The following is a 17,697-nucleotide window of genomic DNA, read 5'->3' as shown; positions in this document are numbered from 1 at the left end:
CGCACCATTACACTCCAGCCTCTGTCTCAAAAAAAAAAAAAAAAATGACAGTGGTTAAGGGACCGTGTGGGGACAGATGGGAGATGGATTTCAGGGTAGGAGGGGTGGACATAGGGTGAAGGAGAGGAAGGATGACTGGAGAGAACACCAGCTCCAGTGGCCTGACCCTCAGGCCCGTGTGCTTTCTCGCATATTGTGCTGCCTTGTCATAAAACGAGGATTCCACTTTAGTCCAACTCTTCCATTTTCCAGTGAAAGGAGGAAATCCCAGGAAACAGAAACCCTCATTTATGGTCAAGCTGCAAGTTGGTGGAGAAGCAAGAGTAGAAGCCACGTCTCCCTTCCCTGATCCGACCACTTCTGCAGGTTCATGGCAGGGTGCACATTAGAACCACCTGCAGAGGCTTCCAAACCACACGTGCCTAGCCCATCCCCAGATCCAGTGAACCAGAATCCCTGGGCTGGACCACTGGCTCACCCTAGGCAGTGCACAAGCATCTCTTCCTGGTGCAAGCTTCATAGCACGTTCTGCCTGGACCACTTTCTCTGTTTTATAACTGCACATTACATACAACCATTGATAACTGAGAAGGCTCGCAGTGTTTGGATAAGGAACCATATGCAAAAAAATTCCACAGTTCTTCCTTATAGGCCCACTTAACTAATTTGCAAACATCTCACTGAAACTGCAGGGGAAGAGGCTTTAGAAGGCTGCTCACCAGTAAGGAAAGGTTAATGGAAGTAATTATAAATAAGCAGTTGCCTGTCTAAATTTTATAAAATTGGTATTCTCTTTATGAGTATGTTTTGGTAAAAATAGGGAATAGCTTTTTTTTTTTTTTTTTTTTTTTTTTTTTTTTTTTTTTAAAGTATAGAGTCTCGCTCTGCTGCCCAGGCAGGAGTGCAATGGCTTGATTTCAGCTCACTGCAACCTCCGCCTCCTGAGTTCAAGCTATTCTCCTGCCTCAGCCTCCCAGGTAGCTTGGATTACAGCGCCTGCCACCATGCCTGGCTAATTTTTGTATTTTTAGTAGAGATGGGGTTTCACCATGTTGGGCAGGCTGGTCTCCAACTCCTGACCTCAGGTGATCTGCCCGCCTCAGCCTCCCAGAGTGCTGGGATTACAGGTATGAGCCACCATGTCTGGCCAGGAATAGTTTTAAAACATAAAAAACACAAAACTTTTAAAAAACATAGGTTTCCTAAAGCTTTTAGTCTCCCCTCCCCCTAATGTTTCATAAAGTCCTGAGTTTCTCGATCACAATGTTTTCATCCAAGCAGGCTTTTAGGAACAGGACCCCAGGGTTAGGGAATACTCTATTGTTATTTTAAGACTTAATCAATTAGAAAGGCAAAAAATAAATTTAGTTTTTTTCATTATTAATGAAGTTGAATTGTTCATGATAATTGTTAGTTACGGAGTCTCTGTTATGAATTGCCTGTGTCTGAGTTTCTTACACAGCACAATATAAAACACAAATAGCTGTGGGGTACTTTCTAGGTGCTAGTTTCTGTTCTAAGAGCTTTAAATGGAGTAATTCAGTTAATTCTGCCCCACGGTACAATAATTAGTCTCTTATGATGGAGGAAACAGAAGCACGGAGAGATCAAACAACTACTTGCCCGAACTCATGCCCGGGAAGGCTGGATTCAGAGCTTGTTGCCAACATTTTTCTTATTTATTTGTATTCCATTTTTCTATTAAATAGAAAAATTAGCCGGTGTGGTGCCTCATGCCTGTAATCCCAGCATTTTGGGAGGTTGAGGCAGGCAGATCACCTGAGGTCAGGATTTGACACCAGCCTGCCCAACATGGCGAAACCCCGTCTCTACTAAAAATACAAAAATTAGCCAAGCATGGTGGCCTGTGCCTGTAGTTCGAGCTACTTGAGAGGCTGAGGCAAGAGAATCGCTTGAACCCAGGAGGTGGAGGTTGCAGTGAGCCAAGATTGTGCCATTGCACTCCAGCCTGGGCAACAGAGCAAGACTTTGTCCCAAAAGAAAAAAAAATTAAAAAATTTTGTAGTTAAATCTATGCATATATTCCTTTCTTTAGTTGGCCTATTGTTTTGGTTAATTTGTTTTTCTTACTTTTTCCCAGCTTTTACTTATCTTATTACTTTCATATTTCTTGTATGATATTTATCTCAAAATCTAGTTTTCTTTTCCTTTTTTTTTTTTTTTTTTNTTTTTTTCGAGATGGAGTTTCACTCTTGTTGCCCAAGCTGGAGTGCAATGATACAATCTCAGCTCATCATAACCTCTGCCTCCAAGGTGGAAGCGATTCTCCTGCCTCAGGCTCCTGGGTAGCTGGGATTACAGGCATGTGCCACCATGCCTGGCTAATTTTGTATTTTTAGTAGACACTGGGTTTCTCCATGTTGGTCAGGCTGATCTCGAATTCCTGACCTCAGGTGATCTGCCTCGGCCTCCCAAAGTGCTGGGATTACAAGTGCGAGCCACCGCGCCCCACCTAGTTTTATTTTTCTTTAAGAGATTGGGAGTCTTGCTATGTTTCCCAGGTGTGTCTTCAATTTCTGGGCACAAGTGATCTTCCTGCCTCGGCCTCTCAAGTAGCTGGAATTACAGCACCACCACAGCTGGCTTCTTTCAGCTAGTTTAGAACATCCTCCCGTTTTCAGAGATTAAAAAATAGATTTGTTTGGAGTATGCTAGATGAAGTGAGGATTTACTTCCATTATATGTATTTTCCTAAATATTAATAGTCATTTCTCCTGAACCATTTATTGCATAATATTTTTCTGTTCCATTGGTAAATGACTGCAAGTTTCTGCCTGGTTTTAATCTCAGAGTGGCTTAATTTTTTTTTTTATTTGAAACGGAGCTTCACTCTTTTTGCCCAGGCTGGAGTGTAGTGGCACGATCTCGGCTCACTGCAACCTCTGCTTCCTGGGTTCAAGTGATTCTCCTGCCTCAGCCTTCTGAGTAGCTGGGATTACAGGCACCCACCACCACGCCTGGCTAATTTGTTGTATTTTTAGTAGAGATGAGGTTTCACCATGTTGGCCAGGCTTGTCTCGAACTCCTGACCTCAGGTGATCCACCTACCTCGGCCTCCCAAAGTGCTGGGATTACAGGCGTGAGCCACTGCACCCGGCCTGGTGGCCAGGTTTTTAAGTGAACATTATATGTTTAACTGCCTCTTTGAGGATACTGGAGTCTCTTTCCAATTGTTATATTCTTTTCATGTCACCTGGCATGCACCTCTCTCAAGTGTTGATGTTGCTGGCTGCCTTTCTCAGTGTTAGTTTTTGTGTGTTTTGGAATTTCAGCTTCCAGCTTTATTTCCAGGTTTTCTCTATGTCCTTTCTCTGGCTCGCCACTCCTCCCTGCTAGCGGCCATGCAGTTGCCCTTCCCAGGGGCCGGTGTCCAGGACTAGGTCTTATATGGCAGCGGGGCGCCTGCCCTGGGATAACCCTGGGGATGACTCACGTCCAGCCCCATGGCTGTGGGAGGCTCAGTTAAGCGCAGGTGCGGTGCTGTTTGGTAACCAAGGGTCTCCGTAGGCCACAGTCCGAGGTGAAGTTAGTAGCAAGTTATTTCCGTCTTCTTGATGAGAGTGGAAGTGTGGGCAAGAGGGAAATCCCAGTCCCTAATATTTTAGCAGTGACCATGACCCTGGTCCCCCCCCCTCAATGGACAATTTAATTCTATCTCATCACTCAGTACTCAACAGGACTTCACCTCCCAGCTGCCCTTGGCTGTACCAGAGTCAGAACCCAACAGGCCACAGCTGTAGCCCTGTTCATCGTTGCATTTATATTCAGTTTCCGGGAATCTCTTTGGGGATAGTCTCCCTTTGTTGAGCATCGCTTTTTAATTTTCTCTAATATTATATCTATCATGGATCTGCATTGAAAGCCCCTGGGCTAACCTGTTTCACTTGTGTCTATTTTTGTACAAGCATTTAGTGTAGCTTTATACTACATATTTGGAGATCACTAAAAATTTTTTCCAATCATATTCTAATTGCCTTCTCAAGGCTAGATCAGGTGGGTGGCTCTGTAGCAGTAACCTGAAGTTGAGGATTGAGGAAGTGGTGCTGCCCCTCCCCCAACCTGGGGACACATGAGAGAAGCCCTGGGGTGGCATCCCTAGGATGGGATGCTGGAGGGGGGTGGGTGGCAAGGGGGTCAGGGGGTTTCTGCTTAAGGGAGTTTCTGCTCTATGCCAGCACTTCATCAGGGGTCTTGAGCCGGGGTGGACTCCAGCTCCAGGGAGCATATGAGGGCAAACAATGGAAGCTTGACATGATCCCTGGATGAAGATCTGGAAGTTTCATAGGTGATGGGCTCTCTCCGGAAAATAATGGTGCACATCACAGCCAGGAGGCATCCACAGCATTGTGCTGCTGTGTTTTTAGAACCCAGTGAGTAAACTGTCCAGTGCTCCACACCATTCTGACCTGGGTCGACAGACAGAGGCAGGGCACACTCTTGGCTCTAGCTCGGTCCCCCATCTGCTGCCACGGGACATTTCTCAGCAGCACAGGCAAGGTGCTCTGGGCAGGGGATTGCCCAGCAAGTGGTGCCTTCTTTGCAATATACACAGAACAAGGCTTCCTGCTGGAGTGCCCTCTTGGCTAATTCAGGGGCATGAGAGGCAGCATCTACTCTCACCCAGGGGCCCTGGTTCCCCTTTGCCATGTGGGTGGCCTGTGATCAGGCCCAGCGGGGCAAATGTGGACAGTCTTCCCCTGCACACATTGGCTGATCCGCAGGCCCAGACTATCTCCTGGGGTGCCTGTGCAAGTTGGTCCCAGAATCCAGTTCTTCCTGGTGTCATTTCAGGACAGAGAATGACAGGAGTCATAAGCTGGCCCTGAAGCAAATGAAAGTCTTCCAATCCTGCATGAGATAGCAGATTGTTTTGCTTGGGCCTTGGCTTGGTCTGGGGCTTGCTGTTCCACGGGGCAGCCTCTGGCAATCCCACCAGGGGGAGCCCTTTCCCCATCTTGGCGCTGCGGATCTCAGCTTTCCAGAATATTTGTGTGCGTGTGAGTGCGCACATCTGACTTAATTTTATATGAATCATGACTCAGCTTTCCCAGTTGATGTAGTTAACTTAACCTACTGCCGTGGTTCAGGTTCCATCATGCTTCAAATATAGTTTATGACTATAGTTACGTGGTGTGGCCGCAGCACAGGGCAACTTGGGGCTGGGGAGAAGTGAGTGTGTCTTTCCCTTCCCAAATGGAGTCATTTACCATCTTCCTCTTCTATATCCCAGTGAGGGGGATCAAGATTCAGACCTAAGGACACCCTACCCCAACCTTGGCAAGGAGATCTTTACAGTGCAGGTCTGGTCCAGCCTCCCTCTGGCCCCAGGCCTCAGCTGTCCACCTTTTACAAACGCCACACGGTAAGCAGTGAACTGAGCTACCTTTCAGGGAGCTGGACTGGTCCGCTGGCTCTGCCTTACCCTCCTCAGCCCCCCTGCAGCCCCCACTCCCTCCCTTCTCCCTCACCTCCTCTCCTGCTCACCTGTACCCTCCTCCCTTAGATGTGGCCACACTCTGCTCCCCCAGGCAGTGTCCTTACTGAGTAGTCTTTGAACCGTGCACCACCTGCAGCCCTATCCATGTTCTCTAGGGCACCGGCAAGAGGAGGAAGGGGAATTTGCTGATACCACAGCTCTGCATCCTACTGGAGGTGCCTTCCAGAGGGCAGCATAGTTAATCGAGACACCCAGCATTCTCAGTCCACCTCCCCGGCCTTCTTCTCCCATTGCCTGGGTCTTGAAAGCCCAGGACAATCTCATGACCTTTGTTGGACCGAGCAGTACCTGGGGAGGGAGGCTGTGTTTTGGATAAAAAAGAGACTGAGCTATCTTTAATGAATAGACACTATTCAAACCTCCTCCCCAGCAGTAGTAGGGATTGTTAGTGACAGCAAATCTGTAGGGGTCTGCCGCAACTGCGATTCTTGCCTCTTCTTTTTTTTTTTTTTTTGAGACGGAGTTTCGCTCTTGTTACCCAGGCTGGAGTGCAATGGCGCGATCTCGGCTCACCGCAACCTCCGCCTCCTGGATTCAGGCAATTCTCCTGCCTCAGCCTCCTGAGTAGCTGGGATTACAGGCACGTGCCACTATGCCCAGCAAATTTTTTGTATTTTTAGTAGAGACGGGGTTTCACCATGTTGACCAGGATGGTCTCGATCTCTTGACCTCGTGATCCACCCGCCTCGGCCTCCCAAAGTGCTGGGATTACAGGCGTGAGCCACCGCACCCGGCTTGCCTCTTCTTAAGAAAGAATTTGACTGAGGGGCGTAAGACAAAAAGAGAGAATGAAGCAAGTTTTAGAGCAGGAGTGAAAGTTTCTTAGAAAGCTTTAGAGCAGAAGGAAAGTACACTGGGAAGAGGGCTAAGGGGGCAACTTGAAAGACAAGTGTGCCGTCTGACTTGGGGTTTTATATGTTGGCATGATTCCGGGGTCTTGCGTTCCTTCTCCCCTGGTTCTTCCCTTGGGGTGGGCTGTCCACATGCACAGTGTTCCACTAGCGCTTGGGAGGAGAGGATGCTTTACTGGAGTGTTTACCAGAGTTGTACGCATGCTCCCTTGAGGCGTTCTTCCCTTACCAGTCTGATGTCCCTAGGAGGTCATATACCAGTTACACGCCACCATCTTGCCTCTTAATGCACGTGCTTGCACCCACTGGCCCAGCTCCTGAGACCTTATTGGGAAACTGCTGATCATCAGTTTCAGGTGTTTTCCTTTGGGAGCCTGCCTTTCTCTGGTGCCGGCTGTGACCAATCATTTTAGAGTCAGTTAACAACCACCTGACCCTCACCTGATGGTCGCCTGACATTCCTGCTGGTGTGTGTCTGGGGCGCCCTCTCCTGCCCTGCTCATGTCTAACTAGCTACCTACTAGCTAGCAGTAGGATGAGAAGACATAGAAAATAGAGGCTACTTAAAAAAAAATCTCAGCGCGTAGTGCAAAACTTTCACCTCCACTATAAAGACCTCCTTGCCAGGGGTAGAGAGGCTTTAGTCTGAACCTTGAGCTCCGTCGCTGGGATACAGGACCCTGAAGAGGAAGATGCTAATGATGGCATTGAGTTGACTCCACAGTATCTCACAATTCTTTCTTTTTCTAAGTCATCTGCATTTCCTATCCGCAGAACAAACAGGCAGGAAATGTAACTGAAGTTTTGTTAGGGACTCCCCTACCTCTTCTTCTATGGGGTCCAGTGACTATCCCAGGGGTCTGGCCCAGCCTAGAACATTCAGAGTCTGGGCCTCTGACCTTCAGGCACAGCTGATATGGATGGGACTCTTTCTTTGTGGTTCCCAAGGCCAAGGTTCTTAGCTTGTTTCCTTTGGAATCCCTGACCTCCCCCCATCCCCACTGTTGTGTGTGGGGTTCTATGTGGGAGCAGGGCTTCTCAATACTCCAAGGACCCCCAAACCACATCCCTTCCACAGCATCTCGGGGTCTCCCCTTCCATTCACTTGGGGAGCTTGTGCCTCCTTCACTCCAGCGTGCTCACCTCTTTCCCCTGGCAGAGAACCCAGGTGGGGGTGGGGGTCTCCTCTGGGTGCCCTGCCAACTTCTCTCTCTCTCTCTCTCTCTCTCACTTTTTTTTAACTTCTCTTGGCGAGGCTACACAAAAGCCTCTGGGGCTAGGATGTGGAAATGCTTCCTGGAATGGGGTTGGAACAGTGACAAAACAGGAAGAACAAAAAGCACATGTTAGTATCTCAAAAGGTATCCAGCCACCCTAATGAAGGGGCTTCCAGGCTCTGAGGGAAGACCACAGAGCTGGGGGCCTTTGCACTCTATCCCAGGGACAATAATGTATGCCCACAAGAAGCGGGACATTTGGAGCCTCAGACAAACCGATGACACAGACTGAGACACTGCGGAACCGGATGCCTGTCTGTGTATTTGTTACAGTATGAGAAGCACTGCTGGGAACAAGGGCATCCCTATCAGTGTCCATGGCCCAGGAGGGAAGGCAGAAGTGGCTTGGTCCAAATCCTTTCCGTTGTAAATGTGGAGGGATAACATTTTGAAATATTCTCTGGCCAGGTGTGGTGGCTCATGCACGTAATATTAGCTACTTGGGAGGCTAAGGTGGGAGGATGGCTTGAGCCCAGGAGTTCCAGGCTGCAGTGAGCTGTGATTTTGCCACTGTACTCCAACCTGGGTGGCAGAGCGTGAACTCATCTCTAGAAAAAACCCTTCTGATTTATTTCAGTATCAGAGTCAGTATCTCTCCCTCCTCCCATCCCACTTTCCAGCCCTTCTAGCAGTCGGGGTAGGGGGCGGGCAGTCAGTAGAAAGAGCCAAGCATCATCTTCTGCCTCCTAACTTTCAAACATGCGACCTCATGGGAACTGAAAGGATTTATGACATAGACCAGGTATGCAGGAGAAATGGCAACTAAGAGCAACCTTCCCCCACTTTCCAACAGAAAGGGATTCCCTTGGGCTGGTGGGACAGAGGGTCCGTAAGAACAATGTGCACATTGGTGGGTCTCTGGGCTGAGCCCTGGGGAGGTGGCAGAAGTGGCAGAAAGGTTTGTGGGGTCAGACAGAAAACTCTGTCTTGCAGCTTCTTTGAGCCACAGGACCTGGCGCCCCTGAGCGGGTGCACAGTGTGTGCCCAGTCAGGCTCTCCGTGGTGTCCTGAGTGGCACTCACTGAGGGGCAGGAGGAGCAGAGCTGCTCCCAACAGAGAGGCACTGCAGTCCACACTGCCTAGAGTGGGAATGACTCAAACAGCCTTCAGCAGGAGAATGGGGCGGGGGGAATTGTGGCCTCTGCATGCAGTGGAATACTTCCCAGCATTCCACTGAGAATGAATCTTCCTATAACTGCGTGCGATAACACAGGCGAATCTGCAGACATACAGTCGAGTGAAAGAAGCCAGATGCAAAAGAACACGTTGTAGGATCCCATTTATATAAAGCTCAAGCTCAGGCAAAATGGTAGCGGTCAGGAGAAAGGCTGTGCTTCGGGGAGGGTAGTAACTCAAAGGGCCGGGAGGGGGCCCCTGGCATCCTGGGAACACTCTCTTTCTTAATCTAGGCACTGGTTGCATGCATATGCTGTTTGTGAAAGTTCATTGAGCTGTACACTTAAAATTAATGCACTTTTCTGTATGTATGTTTCATTTATATAAAACTTTTTTTTTTTGAGACGGAGTTTCGCTCTTATTGCCCAGGCTGGAGTACAATTCTCCTGCCTCACCCTTCCGAGTAGCTGGGATTACAGGCATGTGCCACCACACCCGGCTAATTTTGTATTTTTAGTAGACACAGGATTTCTCCACGTTTGGTCAAGTTGGTCTCGAACTCCTGACCTCAAGTGATCCACCTGCCTTGGCCTCCCAAAGTGCTGGGATTACAGGTGTGAGCCACAGCACCTGGCCTATAAAACATTTTTTTGAAAAGAGGGAAGCGGCTGAGTGTGGTAGCTCATGCCTGTAATCTCAGAACTTTGGGAGGCCGAGGTGGGCAGATCACCTGAGGTCGGGAGTTTGAGACCAACCTAACCAACATGGAGAAACCCCAATCTCTACTAAAAATACAAAAAATTAGCCGGGTGTGGTGGTGCATGCCTGTAATCCCAGCTACTCGGGAGGCTGAGGGAGGAGAATCGCTTGAACCTAGGAGGTGGTGGTTTTGGTGAGCAGAGATAGCACCATTGCACTGCAGCCTAGGCAACAAGAGTGAAACTCCGTCTCAAAAGAAAGAAAAAAACCAAGTGTGAAAAATGAAGCTGCAGAATGGAGTAAGGAGGTGGGAATGGCCTTTTATTATCTCACTGCTCATCATGCTCTGTGCTCTCAACATTAGATCTCTGCTGTCATTTCATCAAAGGGCAAGGAGTGGGGGTTAGTGATGGTGCAGAATTTAAATCATGAGGGACTTCCTGCTCTTTCCTTGTTGACACCTTTCTTGACTCCATCTTCTTTTTAATCACCTTTTTATGGCTTCCTGAATTGATCTCATGCATTTTTTATCTCCTGCAAAGACGTAAATAAAAATGGATTAGATGATGTGATTTTTAGGGTATAATTAGATGGTTAACTTCGTGTGTCAACTTGAGTGTGTTGCACCACAGGATGCTCAGATTAAATAACATTTCTGGGTGTGTCTCTGAGGGTGTTTCTGGGTGAGATTAGCACTGTGGACTCAGTAGATTGTCCTCACCAGTGTGGTGGGCATCATCTAATATGCTGAGGGCCTGAACAGAACAAAAAGAGGAAGGAGAAATTCACTACTGTTTCTTCCTGCCTGTGTGCTGGAACTGGAATATCAGTCTTCTTCTGTCTTTGGACTGAGATTTGTACCATTAGCTCCCTAGTTCCTCTGGTCCACAAGCTTGTGGACTTAGGCTGGAATTACATCACTGGCTTTCCTGGGTCTCAGTTTGCAGATGGCAGACTGTGGGACTTTACTGCCTCCGTAATCAAGTGAGCCAATTCCTCTATCTATCTATCTATCTATCTATCTATCTATCTATCTATCTATCTATCTATCATCTATCTGTATCTATGTATCTATCATCTGTCTGTCTATATCTATCTAAATATCTATCATCTATCTATATCTATCTATGTATCTATGTATCTAATCTATTATCTACTGATTTATCTTTCTCTCTTTCTCTTTGAGACAAGATCTCGCTCTGTTGTCTAGGCTGGAGTGCAGTGGCACAATTCTAACTCATTCACTCCAGCCTAGACCTCCTAGGCTCAAGCAATCCTCCAGCCTCATCCTCCTGAGTAGCTAGGACTACAGGTGCACACCACCATGCCCAGCTAATTTTTAAATTTTTTGTGCAGATGAGGTCTCACTATGTTGCCCAGGCTAGTCTCTAATTCCTGGGCTCAATCGATCCTCTCACCTCAGCCTCCCCAAGTGTTAGGATTACACCTCACCTGGCCCTGAGTTCTCCTAGTATGTCTGTTTCCCTGGAGAATCCTATGTGAGTTTGTGTTATTGAGAGCCCCATTTGCTGCCTCCGTCATAAGATGCTAGCTGAACTGTTGAGCATGGGCATCAGCATCGGCAAATCTGTAAGGCCTGTGGCTGCTCACATCAGCCAGGCAGACAGTGTTGATCAAGTTCGAAATCTTGTCTATGTCATCCTCAGAGGAACTAAGTTTCATATACACCATTGTTGAAGCCAGCCCCAACTCACGAAGCAATCAGCTGGAGGAAGGGGACTACTTCTATTCATTGCAGATTAGAAAGTTGGCCACATATCCTTTGCTACTTCTCTCATTGGAAGGTGAGGACCCCTTGAATCTGGGTGGCTGTGTGGCTGCTTGAGTGACACAAATTGTTGGAAGTGATGCTAAGCCAGCTTCCAGCACAGGATTCAACGGCACCTTTCACCTCCTGTCTCCTGGAGCGTTCTCTGGGAGCCTGTGCTGCCACTATGTAAAAAGTTCAAATTCAGGTTAAGCACAGTGGTGCGCCTCTAATCCTAGCACTTTGGGAGGCTGAGGCAGGAAGATCACTTGAGGTCAGAAGTTCACACCAGCCTGGTCAACGTAGTAAGATTCTGTAACTACATAAAAGAAAAGATTAGCCGGGAATGGTGGCTCATGCCTCTAGTCCCAGCAACTCAAAAGGCAGACTAAAAAGATAGATTAAAAAGCAGGAGGATCACTTGAGCCCTTTAGGGTTGCAGTGAGCTATGATCATGCCACTGCACACCAGCCTAGGCAACAGAGCGAGACCCTGTCCCCTCAATCCTCCCAAAAGAAGAAGTTCAAATTCCCTGCTGCTGTCTGCTGGAGTGGCCATGTACAGCACTCTGGCCAGCCACTAGCAGAGCCCAGCTGTCCCCACAAAGGTGACACAAATGTGAAGGAAGCTGTCTGGAACACTCTAGACCAGCCACCTGCCTAAGATGTCATCGAGTGACTCCAGTTAACATCAAGCAGAGTAGAATTGCTGAACTGATGACACAATTCCTCGTGTAAGGAAGTGGTTGTTGTTTGAAGCCACTAGGTTTGGGATGGTGGCTGCCCAGTGACAGGTAACTGAAATAGCTGTATCTGTACTTGGACCAGAGCCTTCATGCCCAGGGTGAGTAGCTTCTTGGCTCTGTAAGGCTCATCTCCTTCAACTCACTTTGCCGGGTGTGGCTATTATATTAGCCAGCTCTTCATTTCATTAGAATTCATCTGAGCTCCATGCCAGGCTGTGTCAGGGTAATTTACTGCGGAATTACTGTTTGTTTTGTTCTTGTTGCTCTGTGTATACTCCCCTCATCAAGAAAGTTACTGGGCTTTTTGTTCCCAATTCTGAGCTTCTTTCTTGAGTGTGGAGAAGGTGGGTGGTGATGGCATTTGGATTATGTGCAAACACCTAAGAGAGGCAGAAGTGGGCTGTGGGTGTGTCCTAAGCAGAGGTTGAGATTCTCTAGGGTCTGGAAATTTGGTGCTTTCTCCCCATAAGTGGTGGAGACTCAGGCCCCCACTTCTGCCCAGAGCATTCACAGGCTGAAGGATTGCTGGAGAATGCCCAGAGAAGCCATACTTTCTCCCAGCTAGGGGCACAGAGGTCAGGGTCCCCAAAGAGATTCTACTATGGGTGATGTGGACGTCGCTGATGTGAGGGGAAGTGCTGGGCCTGACCCAGAGGACATCACTTCAGGACTTGACCGTAGCCCTGAAAGTAGAGGGAGCTACAGAAACAATAGCTGCTTCTATGGACTAAATGTTTCTGTCCCCCAATAATTAATATGTTGAAAACCCAACCCCCAGTGTGATGATATTTGGAGGTGGAGTCTTTGGAGGTAATTAGGTTTAGCTGAGGTCATAAGGGTGTGTTCAGTGCCCTTATAAGAAGAGGTAGAGGCCAGGCACAGTGGCTCATGCCTGTAATCCCGGAACTTTGGGAGGCCGAGGCAGGTGGATCACCTGAGGTCAGGAGTTCTAGAACAGCCTGGGCAACATGGTGAAACCCCATCTTTACTAAAAATAGAAGAATTAGCAGGGTGTGGTGGCAGGCGCCTGTAATCCCAGCTACTTGGGAGGCTGAGGCAGGAGAATCGCTTGAACCTGGGAGGCAGAGGTTGTTGTAGTGAGCACAGATCACACCATTGCACCATTGCACTCCAGCCTGGGCAACAAGTCATCTAAAAAAAAACAAAAAAGAGGTAGAGACCAGAGCTCTCTATCCCGGCCATAGGTAGTGAGAAGGCTGCGGTCTGAGAACCAGGAAGAGAGCCCTCAGCGGACACCAGGAGGCTGAGGTAGGAGGATCACCTGAGCCTGGAAGGTCAAGGATGCAGTGAGGTGAGACTGCAACACTGCTCTCCAGCCTGGGCAATCCAGTGAGACCCTGTCTCAAAAAAAAAATACATACGTGTCATTTAAGTCACCTGGTCTCTGGTGTTCTGTCACAGCAGCCAGAGCCAACTAAGATATCTGTCATGGGTAGTAAGGACCTGGCCTTGTCCCCAGCTTTTCTGGTACTGCATAAGCCCTTGGTATTTTGTAATGTGTTTGAGGGAGGAGACAGCTCCATTAATGACTAGGGTTGAATTTCCTCCCAGTCATCTAGGCTGGGATGCAGAGCAGATTACATTTGATTGAATAAAAGTAAGGAATGTGATATTTCATGCATATTATAGCCCCAAATGGCAAAGAGAACATGCTTCTCAAGCTACTGGGAACATTTTATAGCTTTCTCATTTTTTTTTTTTTTTTTTGCATTGTAGGCTCCTCTGCCTATCAATTTATCAGCACTTTTCTTGGCAAGGATTCCCTGAAATGTCTTCAAGTTTGGAAATTTTTTTTAATGAAAAGTAGGGCATGTGAACAGAGGAAGGACTTGCTCTGTATTTCTTTGATATGGATTTTTAAAATTCTATATGTGGTTTTTGAGACAGCGTTTTGCTCTGTCACCCAGGCTGAAGTGCAGTGGCATGATTATGCTCACTGAAGCCTTAAACTCCTGGGCTCAGGCAATCCTCCTGTAAGGCCGGTTGCCTCCCCAGGAGCTCAGACATGCCCATCCCTCTCTGTGCCTGAAAACTACGTCACCACTCAGCGCTGGACACCAAACCCTACGCTCAGCACTTAGCTCCGCCACGTAGCTCCCCCACACCCACTTCTGCACTAAACACTAGGCTCTGCACTCAGTACCTAGCCCGCCTTTGGAAAACCCCGCCAAAATTTAAAAGAAGCCCCGCCAAAACCTGCCCAATAGCAGTTTGCCCCGTCCATGTCCCGCTCCCCCTGGGCAGTCCGCTCACTGGAAATCCCGCCTACCTACCAATAGCAGCTTGCCCCGTCCACATCCTGTTCCCTCATGACCAATCAAGACACCCTCAATCGCTATTAAAACCCCACGCTTCAGGAAGTCAGGCGAGACTTCTCTGGCCCCTTTCCTGGACTACAGAACCTTGCCCGGGAGCTTAATAAATTGGCATTTAATCTTCTTATGCTGGCCTGAGTTTCCTCATTTTAAACTCAGCAATAACCCTTACACCTCCCACCTCAGCCTCATGAATGGCTGGGACTACAGGTATCTGCCACCAGGCTTGGCTAATTTGTAAAAATTTTAAAGTAGAGACAGAGTCTTGCTATGTGGCCAGGCTTGTCTTGAACATCTGAGCTCCAGCCCTCCCACCTTGGCCTCCTAAAGTGCTGGGATTACTAAGTGTGACCCACCACACCTGGGCCTCATTTTTAAAATAATATTTCATTTATGTGGTTCAAATAAAAATGACATCAACAAGTACATAAGAAATATCACTCCCACCCCATCCCTGCCCTCTCTCTTTCCCCTCACACTGCCCCTGTAAGTAACCATTTTTACCATAATAAGTGCCTTTTTTATTCTTTCAATGTTTCTTTATGCAAACATAAATAAAACACTTTTATTTCCTCTTTTACTACACAAAAAAGCACACTATCTACATCTTGCTCCGTCCTTTTAAACTTTTAAATACAGCCGGGCGCGGTGGCTCAAGCCTGTAATCCCAGCACTTTGGGAGGCCGAGGTGGGTGGATCACGAGGTCAAGAGATCGAGACCATCCTGGTCAACATGGTGAAACCCCATCTCTACTAAAAATACAAAAAATTAGCTGGGCATGGTGGCACGTGCCTGTAATCCCAGCTACTCAGGAGGCTGAGGCAGGAGAATTGCCCGAACCCAGGAGGCGGAGGTTGTGGTGAGCCGAGATCGCGCCATTGCACTCCAGCCTGGGTAACAAGAGCGAAACTCCGTCTCAAAAAAAAAAAATAAAAATAAATAAACTTTTAAATACATATTCTGGGTATCCTTCCCTATTACCATGTAAAACTCTTCCTTATATCTTTTTCATTTTGACAGCTATATAGTATTCCACTGGTGGATCTACCAGAGCTGTATGTTCCACCAGTCTCCTATTGCTGGGTTATTGAGCTGTTTCTGATTCGTTGTTATTATAAATAATAGCACAATGAATAACCTTATACCTAAGTAACTTTACCTTTGTGTAGGTGAATCTAGAAGATGGATTCCCAGAAGGGGGATCTGGGTCAAAGAGTTTGTGTATGTATAGTTCTGGTAGAGACTGCAGGTCTGCTCCACAGAATTGTGCCATCTGCACTGTTGCCAGCAATGCAGGGGACAGTCTGTTTCTCCTCAGCCTCCTTCACACGCTGTGATGTCATATTCTGGACACTTGCCAACCAAGGAAAGATTTATGTAGAAGTTCAACATGGAGGCACTTAGGCTAATTCTCCTTCCTGCATTTCCTTCAGAGCATCCTCAGTCTTCTCATTAATTAGATTGCATTTTTCATGACATAGGTTGGCCATGTTTAGATTTCCTTCATGAGCATCACGGTTATGAAAGATTTCTTCTGGGGTTGGTAGGTTGGGTAACTGTGGTCCAGGATTGGTTATTGCAATCAAACCAACAACTACAGGTGGATTGGATTGTTTTAGATGGAATTAGTCTCAAATTTAAAAGGTCACTTTGTCATCCTCTGTATCATTGTTATTCATTTCTGTATCTTTTACAGATACATTTATTTAATATTTAATAAGACAAATAAAATGATAAAAATGATTTTGTCCCTGGAAAGCCCAAGCCTTCCTGAATGGAAGTTGAAATATTCAAAGGACAAGAAAAGGCCTCTGGCACAATCTGGTCTTTGCCAGTTTCCCCTGCCGCCCAGGAGGCTGCCGACTGTGATGTGTGAGACACAAATTATCCCTTCTTATGCTGGGGAACCTTCTAGGCATGGCAGGGGCAGTGGAAAGTCTACTTCCTCTTTTTTTTCCCCCCACTTCTCTAGCTAGTCCCAAGACTTGTTCAACTTTTCTTATGGATGGTTTTGTAGAACACATACACAGAAACTGTCCATAAATTCCAGCCCACCCATTATGCTGTCAGACTGGGACCTTCATGGAAGGCCTGCCTGAAACAAAAAATTGAAAATAAAGTGGCTTAAACGAAGTAGATATTTATTTCTCTGCTTTGTCCACAAGGTCTGAGATGAAACGTCCAGGACAGGTGTGGAGGCTCCTGTCCCCATCATCTTAGTGTGCTTCCTTCTACCCTTGGGGTGGCCTCATGGTCCAAGATGGCTTCAGGACTCTCCACTTCCGGCCCTTTGGAGTCCATGATGTGTTTTTTTGTGATGGAATTTCTCTCATATTACCCAGTCTGGAGGACAGTGGCGTGATCTTGGCTCACTGCAACCTCTGCCTCCCAGGTTCAAGTGATCCTCTTGCCTCAGCCGCTTGAGTAGCTGGGCTTGCAGGCGCCTGCCACCATACTTAGCTAATTTTTGTATTTTAGTAGAGATGGTTTTACCATGTTGGTCAGGCTGGTCTTGAACTCCTGATCTCAAGTGATCCACGTGCCTCAGCCTCCGAAAGTGCCGGGATTACAGGAGTGACCCACTGCGCCTGTCCGTGATGTCCTTATTGTCAACATCCTGAGGTCTCCTGAAAGCAAGGGCTCTTTTGCTTGCCCACTGGTTTGGGTACAGAGATATTTGTGGACTTGGGAGTGCAAGTGTCAGGGTACGGCTTCCTGAGGTGTCCCAGGCAGCTGGTCTTCTCTGAGGCCTTGACAGCCCTTGACATGCCTGGGGCTGTGGAGCTGGGGAGATCTCCGCCCCAGACGGATCCACCTACCTCAGCTGCTGCCATCCAGTCCACGGACTCTGTCTTCTTGGCTGCCCTCAAGGCATTGGGCTCCTTTAGACACTCCCTTACCACACCCTTAATCCTCTCAGGGAACTCCAGTCTCCAGCAAACAAAAGCCTGTAACTTGTCTGAAAGGAAATTCTGAGTTCAGGTTTCTGAGGTGAAGGAGCACAAAATCCTTTCTCCTGGCCTAGAAGTGCAGGGTGGTGCGAAGGGTGGGAGGGAGGCAGCGTTGGGTGAGGAAAAAACAGAAAGCACAAATTAATTTCACAATGTTAACTTAAAAATCACAACTTTAAGCTGGGCAGATGGTGGCTCTTGCCTGTAATCCCTGCACTTTGGTAGGTGGAGGTGGGAGGACTGCTTGAGGCTAAGAGTTCAAGACCAGCCTGGGCAACAGAGTGAGAGCCTTTATTTACAAAGATAAATAAAATAAAATAAAAATTAGCTAGGTGTGCTGGCACATGCCCGTAGTCCTAGCCACTTAGGAGGGTGAGGTAGATCCCAGTAGCCTGAGGCTGCAGGGAGCTATTCACCTCAGCCCGGGCCACAGAG

The 17,697-nt window shown here is 47.7% G+C and overlaps 1 protein-coding gene across 1 annotated transcript in view; it reads right to left on the bottom strand.

The window, feature by feature from the left end:
* The window catches only part of LOC108290574 (60S ribosomal protein L37a-like), a 20,010-nt gene extending 3,398 nt beyond the window's left edge, over window positions 1-16,612 (bottom strand). Inside the window, exon 1 of the mRNA XM_037732079.1 lies at window positions 16,547-16,612. Coding sequence (XP_037588007.1) covers window positions 16,547-16,612 — 66 coding nt within the window. The remainder of the gene's footprint in view (window positions 1-16,546) is intronic.
* Window positions 16,613-17,697: the final 1,085 nt, after the last annotated feature.

Source organism: Cebus imitator, unplaced genomic scaffold, assembly GCF_001604975.1.
Source record: "Cebus imitator isolate Cc_AM_T3 unplaced genomic scaffold, Cebus_imitator-1.0 Scaffold440, whole genome shotgun sequence".
NCBI classification, from domain to species: domain Eukaryota; kingdom Metazoa; phylum Chordata; class Mammalia; order Primates; family Cebidae; genus Cebus; species Cebus imitator.
Note: the sequence above shows the minus strand (reverse complement) of the source record. Positions and strands in the feature narration are given on the sequence as shown.